Below are 10957 nucleotides of genomic sequence, written 5' to 3'. Positions count from 1 at the left end.
ATGTTTTAATAGTTGTACTAAACCTTAGCCGTGTAGGGTAGAATACTAAACCGGCTTCTAGAATACCTAAGGCAAGTATCAATACAGTCGCGAGAACTATTCTACAGTATGTAAGAGCTGCTTCGGCACAACTTCACGTTGCTTTCGGTGTGCAGAACTGGACTGCAATAAGCACCGGTTATCTGATGGGGCCGCTGTCTAAATGGCTCGTTCATAATTTAGACAACTGCAGTACCTTCTTTTTGAAAACTTCTTTCTGGTTTCAGCTTCCGGGTCGAGCAGTTCCCGGGATAAAGTAATCAAAACAGTGGCTGAGACGGAATACTGGAGGTAGAGCGTTTGGATTTATCTTTTAATTATATTTTCTTCTTTTTAAAGCCACCGCTGAGGACTAACGATGGCTGGTTTACCACCCGGGGACCCAAAGCTCGTCTCCATGATTGTGAATCATTTAAAAAGTCAAGGGCTTTTTGACCAGTTCAGAAGAGATTGCTTGGCTGATGTGGACACAAAGGTACTGTGTGAATATTAATAGTAAAATAACGAACAATGTTACAATCCTGTGATCATGTGTTGTGCATACTCAATGCATCCTATGTTTTACAATTGCATTTTTCATCATTATAGTTACTCAAAAAAAAAAAAAAAAAAAATTGAGTATGATTTTCCGTAAAATATACGTTCATGGTAAAGTGTATAGTCAACAATATGTTTCTCGTGGTTAAACAACCGATTGCACATAAACATAATGATTTCACAGCAATATATCGTAACCCGCAATTACTAGAATGTTTTGAAGCCTCCACTGATCCTTAAGTTATGTTAATACTGCAGAATTTTTTAATGTTGTTGAAGCTGACACCCTGGGATCCTTCAAGAAGCTCCTTGATGAGATTCTGAGATCAATAAGCTAACCAAACGAGCAAGATGGGCCGAATGGCCTCCTCTCGTTTGTAAACTTTCTTATGTTCTTATGTTATGGACAGCAATGCTTTTCGCATACATACACGAGTGAGATTTCGGTTATCATCACACATGACGGTTTTATTTTAAACACTGTAATTATCTGACTTTAATCGGTATGTGTTTTTTTGTATGTATTTATTTATTTTTGTGTGTTAACACAAGCTACTGTAGTTGCTCCGTAATTATAACGTACCATTAATAGCTTTCTTTTTTAATTTGTTCCCCCTTTCAGCCTGCTTACCTGAATTTAAGACAGCGCGTGGATAATTTTGTGTCCAACCACCTTTCTAATCATACCTGGAGCCCGCACCTAAACAAGAATCAGCTAAGGAACAACATCAGACAACTGGTTCTGCAGTAAGTCACGCATGCAAGCGACTCCGAACATTAACCCTTTTGTGCTTGCCGACTGCATAGGAAGCAATTGACATACCACCCCCCTGGGATTAGTAATCGGGACCTGTGAATCCAGCAGTTTTTGTTTATAGCACTTTTGTTTGAGAAAACATGTTTGAACAGTGCTGGATTAAGTGACCTAAATGACTACAAATTAAATCGTCTACATTACTGAAAGAGTAGCAAGAAAAAAATGAAGTTAAGACTATAAAATGCATGCATTGTATTCTGATGGTGAGTGAACAGCTACAACCTTGTTTATTTCTCATTTCAGATCAGGAATGTTGGAGGCTGGTGTTGACAGAATAATTACCCAGGTTGTGGATCCCAAGATCCACCACAAATTTAAACCACAGGTGGAACGAGTTGTTCATGATTATTTAGCCTCTATAAACCAAAAGGAGTCTGATCAGCTAGTTAGTTCAACCCAGATTGAAGAGAAGCAAGATTATTTCATAGCAACTCCAGGTATTGTATTTTTAAAAGATTTATCTTTGGATATGTGTGTACATCCATCCATCCATCCATCCATTTCACCCATACTAACATGCTTGTACTTTTAATATGTATGTTTAGCATCCCTGTAATTGCTGTTTTGCTGAATTGGCTCAAATGTTACAGCGAGTCCCCAAGTGTCTTTTTATGTGCTGTGTCACAGTTATCATTTAAACCATGCCACCAGTCCCACACTTTTGGTGAACCAGGATGGCACTAGATTTGGTTTCTTATCTGTCCTACAAAGAGAGCTTTAAGCACTCTATTATATGCAGACCAACATAGCTCTATAGAGTTCTTTTTAAATGTGGACAGCAGAAAGGAGGCTGTGTGGTCCAGTGGTTAAAGAAAAGGGCTTGTAACCAGGAGGTCCCCGGTTCAAATCCCACCTCAGCCACTGACTCATTGTGTGACCCTGAGCAAGTCGCTTAACCTCCTTGTGCTCCGTCTTTCGGGTGAGATGTAATTGTAAGTGACTCTGCAGCTGATGCATAGTTCACACACCCTAGTCTCTGTAAGTCGCCTTGGATAAAGGCGTCTGCTAAATAAAGTAATAATAATGGTAAAGAGAGTACTAAAGCTAACACACACAGAGAAGGAATTTGATTGTTTAAACTTTAACTTAACACTGTGCCTTTTAAGTGAGTTTTGTTAACAACAATATCTAATTGGTTTTGCTATTCAGGCACTTCCTCTGGGGCAAGTACTACCGTAGCCAGTGATGCCATGTCTATTCTGGATACAATTACATCCTTAAACCAGGAGGCAAGCGCGGCCTGGGCATCAACAGAGAGCATAGCAGGGAAGAGTGTTGACAGAACAGCCAGGAGAAGTTCTTCGCAGATCGCTGATGGTGGTTTAGAGAAAGATAAGTACCTGGAAGAATCGCTGGGGAAAGAGAAGGCAGACCTGGAAGAGGCAGTGGAGGAGAGCTGTGCCGTTGAAGAAACCCCAGAGAATGCACTTCAGGCTAGCAAGGATGCTGTACACACAGCCCAGGAGACCAGCGACCCGACTGAGCCAAGTAAAGAAACTGCAGAGGAGAGCGAAGACCCTGAGAATATGTGTGATAAGCGAGAGGAAGGAAAAGAAAAGAATGTCTCTAAAACAAAAGAAGCAGCAGCAGCAGCAGCAGCTCCAATGGAAAAGGAGGGAGAGGAGCAGAAAGCACCCAGCGAGAAGCATATCATTAAACAGAAAGCCAGGGAGAGATTAAAAGAAGGTAAAAGAAAACGAGAGTTTATAAAGCCAGCAGTGAAATCCTGTATTAGCAGTTAAAGGATTAGTGCCATATCTGTAAAGGTTTCCAGGGCTATGTAACATACAAGCAACTTTTATACAGAAGACACCAATTAAATCATGATCTTTTTCAGTAGTGGAAACAATATATATATATATATATATATATATATATATATATATATATATATATATATATAATATAATATGCACACACACACACAACACAAAAACACATTTTGTAACTGGGTTAGCAGACAAAGCAGCCAGTACATTACATAAAGCATTAAAATACAACATAATTATAGTAGAGTCAATTATCCGATCTTTGCTCAACCTCAATGTCTAATCAACTGAATGCACCTGTAATCACGTGATGAATTACATGTGGTGTATTACGCACACAGCTTCTGCTGCTAAAATGGCTATGAGATTTAGCTGCCAAAAAAGGACCAGGAGACTGAGGCAAATGAACGTTACTGAATTATTCAGACCACCAAAACCTTTGATTCCTAAAGTTCTGTAATGTGTCAAAGTTGTTTTGAATTGTATTCTTTGATTTTCAAAGTTTGGTATATGGTATGTTTAATTACAGTTTCATTACCTTAACTGTAGGTGTTAAAGTTTTACTGAATTGCATTAATTTAAAGATTTTTAAAGCTTTGTAATTTTGTATGCTTAATGTGATAGAATAGGTTACTAGCTATATATCATCAGTAGGTACTTGTCTACTAAGTACGTGTGTGTTAACTTTATTCTACACATTATTAAAGGTACAGTAATTATTATTAATACCTGTTCGATTATCCATACATATCGATTATGCAAACTAGTATCGGTCCCAGTTAGTTTGGATAATTGACTCTCTACTGTATTTTTTTTTTTTTTATATAAATATATTTCAGAGTATTCTTTGGAGGACTCAGATCTGGAAGGGCTTAGTGATATCTCTGTGAGCTCCGTCCACACCAGTGACTTGTCCTCCTTCGATGAGGAGAGCGAAGAGGAGCCTCCGCTTTCTGACAGCACAGAGGAGGGAGAGATCACCTCGGAGGGTAAAGCATGTGTGGCAGTTCAACAACAGATTACCTTTATACTAGTATGCCAGCAGGTTTTTACTGTATGTTACAGTGCAATTCCTCTAACAACCTCAAAGGGATGGTTTTAATGGAGGAAAACCCTCAGATTGTCTACTAATTAAGACTGGCGAGCTGGTCGCAAGTAGAGATGTTTATACTGTTTTCTGGTCAAGCCAATGTACAAATATAAAATACTTGTCAAGTTTATAAAAATGATTAAGAAATCAGTAATTTGATTCTTTAGGTGAATTTTATTTTTTCATCAACTCAATATTTAACACAATATATAAATAACAAGTTTTGTACTAGTTGTTTCATGATAGTTTTGTACAGTTAAAATAGGTTTATTTGCCTTTATTTTGCACAAAACAGGGCCCATTGTGTGAAACTGTTCTTTATTTAGCATCTGCATCGCTAGAAACAGACATCTGCACTCTTCACTAGATATGAACACAATCAAACCACAGGTTTCATTTTCAGTTGCTTAAGTCACATAGTTTAAAGATGGAAATAGTTTTAAAACTGCCACAGGAACTTTGCAGCAGCACTTTAAAGTTTCAAACAACACTAACTTACGAAAAAATGTAGAGATTGTAAACCAAGTTAGAAAATCCCATAGTGTGCAAAGTATACCAATTGATGTGGTCACATGACGCAGTGGAAGTCACCCAAGTATTCCTTTAATGACTGGAAACCTGCCAATAAAAAGCGGGTCATGGCAGCTTGAACCCTCAGGCAAGTCCCTTCTTGGTTTAAACATTCCTCAAACAAGATCTCAAACAGTGCCTTTATAAATGATCTTGGTATTAAGAATGAATATATGTTGGTAACAAGTGGACTAGCTAAGCATCTGTCATTCTGTTTTTACAAAAGATGAAGAGTACCAGGAGACAAAAACAAATAGCACAGCAAAGCAAGAGAATGAAGATCGTAAACCCAGAGCAGGACGACAAGCCTATGTCCACAAGCCTTTCCTTTACTCCAAGTACTACAGTGATTCTGACGATGAGGTGACTGTGGAACAGCGACGGCAGTCTATTGTAAGTAGAGGTCTCGTAACTGGTTTACATTTATCGTGATATACTGGTCTCCAATGTACTGTATGTTAGTCCTTTACATTTTCTGTGGCACATGCAAGAACAGACTGACAGTGGAGCTTCATCCTGACAAGTTTTTTGTTTTGTTTTCACAGGCTAAAGACAAAGAAGAGAGGCTGTTGAAGAGGCAGCAAAACCGAGAGAAATTGGAGGAGAGGCGCAAACACAAAGCAACAGAGAAAGGAAAGCATCAAGAAGCTCTGCATTCGGTAGAACAAGGTACTGCCACCCAGGATGTTTTGTTCTGTCTTGTTTGTAACCATTTCAGACTTTGACAAAATAACTTCAGTGGATCATAATGTAGATTTTCTTCCAATAGGTAGTAGCACACGTTAGTCTTTTTTTCTATCCTGCTCCTTTGTAATGCACTTTATATATCCAGATGGTGAAGTCACACTTTCAGGTAAAGAAGCTTGAGGGACAAAACAAAAAGTTTCAGGTCATAGTTTTGAAAGTTTAAAGCTAAGCAAGGTGTTTCTCAGTCTGCTCCTGTTTAACCCACAGATGTCCGGATAATTAACGGTTCGTAAAGCAAATTTTGTTTTGCATGATAATTCTGTGGTTATATATATTTTTTTATGTTTAACGTGTTTCTAGTTTTAGTGACCTTTCATATCTGTTTCAGACACAGTTCAAAGGAAGACAGGGACAGTGTCACCAAGTTCAGACTCCCAGGGAGCGAGTGTTAAAGAGGCACTTAAAGAGCAGAAGGTACTGGAAAAAAAAGTGGCCATCAGCAGGAGAAGGAAGAGAAACTCAAGGTAAAAATGAATAAATACAGACAAAAGTACTCTGTTACAGTATGGGAATTTACCACCTGTTTTGTAAGGAATAAGAACAAGCATCCTGTTATTCCAGTAGAGAAAATGAGAATTAACTGCAAATCTTTTCTCCTGCACGTTTAGATACACTCATGCTACACTCGAGTCATTTTTATTTTGATTCTTTTCTTTATCAGGAAAGACGGGGATGATGGTACTAGTCAAAAGAGAAAACGTGAACCAGAAGATGAATTCAAGGAAATACTGAAGAAGGCTGAGGTAAAATGCATCTTGACTGTCAAATACAGTAATTAATACCGGCACTCAAAACATTTTGTTTCTGTTAGCGATTCAGTCTAAGGTCCATTTTTTTTTTTCCTCTGTAACAGACACAAGAAACATATGCAAAGGAACCAAAACCACCTTCTTCAAAAAGCCAGTTGCTGAAGCCTGTCCGAAGACTTTCAGAGTCTGTTCAGCCTGCAGAAGAAAGCAAGCATGAACACAGGAGGAAAAGATCAGGCAGCACTGTTTCCACATCTCCACAAGCTGAGGAAACTACAGCAGAAGCAGGAGAGTTGAAAGAACCCAAAAAGCTGCCGGAAAAAGTTAAAGTCCACTCTTTTCTATCAGACCTTGATCCCAGTTATGACGAATCCTACAAACCGAGAGTCACAGGAAAAAATGAAAAGCATCTTAAAAAAGAGACAATTTCTGATGCAGAAACAGAGTCAGGGAAAAAGAAGGAAGTTAAACATCCGAAAGAAAAGAGTGAAAAGGAAAGAAGTCTGCTGGACGATAAAGTCAAACACAAGAGCAAAAGTGACAAGGCGCAGAAAGCAGGTGATGCTGCTGAGCATCATGTGTCAGAAGGTAAAGGGATGGAGAATTTGCAGAAGGACAGTGGTCATCAGGCTAAGGCTGCATCTGACGAGAAGTCTGATAGAAAGAGCAAAGTTAAAAATGACAGGAAATGTTCGACCTCGTTCAAGGATATTAGGCTGGTGATTTCAGAGGCGACCTCCGAGGATGTCTTGCACAAAGACGGCACAAGAAAGGTCAAAATATCTTTAACTGAGCAACCGAAAGCGGAGCAGAAGGTAAAGGGTGACAGGTCATCGGTTAGAAGTGACACTAAAGTTCAGCTCAGTGCAGGGTGTAGTTTGAAGGAGAATCCTGTCTTTCAAAATAAAGTGGAAAGTTCTTCTGAAGACAGGTCTGATATAGAGCTTGGATCTGAGAGTGGTAGAAAAAAAGAAAAGCTCCTCAAAGATATTAAAAAGAGATCCAAGAGCTATTCTGATGATAGGCATGCGGAAAAGGTTAGATCCAGGGCTGAGAACAAAGAGGCCAAAGCAAGTGACAAAGAAGGCCTGGGTCCTGAAAGCAAGTCAAAGGTGGATCAATCATCAAAGGATAGCCATAACACTGAGAAGAGTCACTTGGGTGCGGATGTTGATCGAAAATCCAAGGATTCTGACTCCTGTTTAGAAGTAAAAGCAGCTACAGAATTGGAGAGCGAAACCTCTGGACGATCAGTCTCTAGTTCACAGAGAGACAGCAGTCACAAATTTAAAGCAGAAAAGCCTGCTTCAAAATCTGCTAAAGTTACATCAAGTTCAAAGACAGAAAAGAAATCTCAGGGAACTGAACACAAAAGTAAAAGTGCAAAACCAAGCCATAGACTGGAGACATTAAAGGAGAGGAAAAAGGAGAGTGGTATCAAGGAAGAAAAGAAGGCTCCTGTTGAAAAGTCTCAGGTTAAAACTAAAGAAGACATCCAAGAGATAGAAAATGAGCAAGAAAGCAAAGAGGTCAAGAAGACTGTGGATAAAAAATTCAGCATAAAAGAAATAGAGTCTGATAAGAGGAAGGGTAGTACATCTGTATTGCAGGTTTCAGATAGTCTGACTGATGTTTCTGAACAAGAAGGTAGTACCACAGAGGGCAGTTCCACATCACCACATGATATTGAAGTTGCAGACAACCTTACCCATTCTGTACAGGAAAATGTGCCTGTGGATATGGACGTGAATCTGACAGGTACGCATGGTTCTGCAGCTTCTGAAACTACAGAACCAGGGCAAGGTGCGTCGGTGTGCAGGTCTGAATCTGATCATAGCGGTTTGGAAGGAGAAGGCAAACCAACAGAGATTATTTCAAAAACAGTTTCAGCTAAAGACAACGGTAGGGCACCTGAAGCTGTAGATACTGTTTCATGTGAAACTGCTGCAAGTGATTTGACTCTTGAACTTGAAGCAAAAACACCAGTGGCAGCTGTTCCAGTAGTGGGTGGCACTGGTTCTGAACAGGAAATGAAAGAGGCTGAGGCAGAGAGTTCTAAACAAGACACACCAGCATCTAAAGAAGTAGAGGCTGAGCTTGGAGACCCAGCTCCTGTACCTGAAGATGAAACCAATGAAGAGGCATCTAAAACTATAGAGGAGGCTGATTTTCAGGTGAAGAATGTGGAGTTGGAAGAAGAATCGGCCACTCCAGTGGAAATTAAATATAACCAAGAGGGCGAAGTAGACCATTTTGACCAACAAGAAGCAGCAACTGAAGGTGTCTGTAAAGAAGAAAGAAAAGAAGTCCAAAGCACTGGTGACGTTTCTGTACACGAGGAGCTACCCATTATTAACCTGCCCAGCAGTGACTTGCTTACCAATATCAAACAGAGAACTGAGCAGCCTGCCCCTGTTTCCATTCAAGAACATGAAGAACCAGACATGAAGACTAAAGAAGCAGCCTTGGCATTGCTTTCCATGGATCCACAGATCCCAGCTCAGGTTGAAGAAGAAGAAGAAACAGAGACACAGTTATTAGCTGAAGCCATACCACCAGTGATGCATGATGCCCAGCAGGAAACCTCACTGATGGAAGCTGATGTGGGTGGTTTAAGTTGTACTCAGAAGTCAGACATTATACCAGGAAATGAATGTCTTGGAGCAGCAGAGCTCAAAGAGTCTGCTCTACTGGCTGGAGAACTAGAAGAAAAGAAGGACGACACTGGGGAGATGGTAAAAGTGGAACCATCACTGGGAACCGATAAAACTGAAGAACCTCCGGAAAAAGACACTGCACACAAAGGTAATGTACTTTTTATTTTTGTATGTATTTAATTCTCATATTTTTTTCTATTTGGTATACCTGATATTGGAGCATTTCACGATTTGTGGTGTTTTAACTTTTGAACAGATGAAGCCACCAATGAAAGTGAATCTATAGAGAAGGATAAAGGAACATCTGGAACCACATCTCAAGACAAACAGGTTTGTATATGGGGGGGGGGGGGGGGGGTAATTATAAAGACATTGTTTGGTATAATATAGCTATTTAAAAGAACGTACACTGTTCAGTCATTGATAAATAAAAATTAATAAATGTAATTTATAACACTCACAGCTATTTTCACAGCCTAATCAGCCGTGTACATGTTAATCGTTGATTAATTTATGTTAAAGGAAGCAGAAATAAAAGATCCTTCCAAAGAGGGAAAGACTCCTCGAAGAGGTAGACCGCCCAAAAACTCTGCAGCTCGTGTAAAGGATACTGGTAGGTGGAAGTATCGTCTTCCTGTATGTCTGTCTATATGGGGTCCAGTCCTGGATACTGTGGCTGCTTGTTCTCACACCACAGTAAAACAGAGTGGAACAAAGGACCTTTAAATATGTACAGTGCCTTGCGAAAGTATTCGGCCCCCTTGAACTTTGCGACCTTTTGCCACATTTCAGGCTTCAAACATAAAGATATGAAACTGTAATTTTTTGTGAAGAATCAACAACAAGTGGGACACAATCATGAAGTGGAACGAAATTTATTGGATATTTCAAACTTTTTTAACAAATACAAAACTGAAAAATTGGGCGTGCAAAATTATTCAGCCCCCTTAAGTTAATACTTTGTAGCGCCACCTTTTGCTGCGATTACAGCTGTAAGTCGCTTGGGGTATGTCTCTATCAGTTTTGCACATCGAGAGACTGACATTTTTGCCCATTCCTCCTTGCAAAACAGCTCGAGCTCAGTGAGGTTGGATGGAGAGCATTTGTGAACAGCAGTTTTCAGTTCTTTCCACAGATTCTCGATTGGATTCAGGTCTGGACTTTGACTTGGCCATTCTAACACCTGGATATGTTTATTTGTGAACCATTCCATTGTAGATTTTGCTTTATGTTTTGGATCATTGTCTTGTTGGAAGACAAATCTCCGTCCCAGTCTCAGGTCTTTTGCAGACTCCATCAGGTTTTCTTCCAGAATGGTCCTGTATTTGGCTCCATCCATCTTCCCATCAATTTTAACCATCTTCCCTGTCCCTGCTGAAGAAAAGCAGGCCCAAACCATGATGCTGCCACCACCATGTTTGACAGTGGGGATGGTGTGTTCAGGGTGATGAGCTGTGTTGCTTTTACGCCAAACATAACGTTTTGCATTGTTGCCAAAAAGTTCGATTTTGGTTTCATCTGACCAGAGCACCTTCTTCCACATGTTTGGTGTGTCTCCCAGGTGGCTTGTGGCAAACTGTAAACAACACTTTTTATGGATATCTTTAGAAATGGCTTTCTTCTTGCCACTCTTCCATAAAGGCCAGATTTGTGCAGTATACGACTGATTGTTGTCCTATGGACAGAGTCTCCCACCTCAGCTGTAGATCTCTGCAGTTCATCCAGAGTGATCATGGGCCTCTTGGCTGCATCTCTGATCAGTCTTCTCCTTGTATGAGCTGAAAGTTTAGAGGGACGGCCAGGTCTTGGTAGATTTGCAGTGGTCTGATACTCCTTCCATTTCAATATTATCGCTTGCACAGTGCTCCTTGGGATGTTTAAAGCTTGGGAAATCTTTTTGTATCCAAATCCAGCTTTAAACTTCTCCACAACAGTATCTCGGACCTGCCTGGTGTGTTCCTTGTTCTTCATGATGCTCTCTC

General features: G+C 40.0%; 1 protein-coding gene across 1 annotated transcript in view; it reads left to right on the top strand.

Annotated features, from left to right (window-relative positions):
* Positions 1 to 238: 238 nt before the first annotated feature.
* The window catches only part of bod1l1 (biorientation of chromosomes in cell division 1-like 1), a 25015-nt gene continuing 14296 nt past the window's right edge, over positions 239 to 10957 (top strand). Inside the window, exons 1-12 of the mRNA XM_034015150.3 lie at positions 239 to 514; positions 1199 to 1323; positions 1637 to 1830; positions 2543 to 3079; positions 4002 to 4151; positions 5049 to 5215; positions 5368 to 5491; positions 5898 to 6033; positions 6231 to 6312; positions 6423 to 9123; positions 9232 to 9305; positions 9498 to 9588. Of these exons, the coding sequence (XP_033871041.3) occupies positions 398 to 514; positions 1199 to 1323; positions 1637 to 1830; positions 2543 to 3079; positions 4002 to 4151; positions 5049 to 5215; positions 5368 to 5491; positions 5898 to 6033; positions 6231 to 6312; positions 6423 to 9123; positions 9232 to 9305; positions 9498 to 9588 (4498 nt within the window). The 5' untranslated portion in view covers positions 239 to 397. The remainder of the gene's footprint in view (positions 515 to 1198; positions 1324 to 1636; positions 1831 to 2542; positions 3080 to 4001; positions 4152 to 5048; positions 5216 to 5367; positions 5492 to 5897; positions 6034 to 6230; positions 6313 to 6422; positions 9124 to 9231; positions 9306 to 9497; positions 9589 to 10957) is intronic.

Source organism: Acipenser ruthenus, chromosome 2 (genome assembly GCF_902713425.1).
Source record: "Acipenser ruthenus chromosome 2, fAciRut3.2 maternal haplotype, whole genome shotgun sequence".
In the NCBI taxonomy this organism is placed as follows: domain Eukaryota; kingdom Metazoa; phylum Chordata; class Actinopteri; order Acipenseriformes; family Acipenseridae; genus Acipenser; species Acipenser ruthenus.
This window is presented reverse-complemented; position numbering and strand designations above follow the sequence as displayed.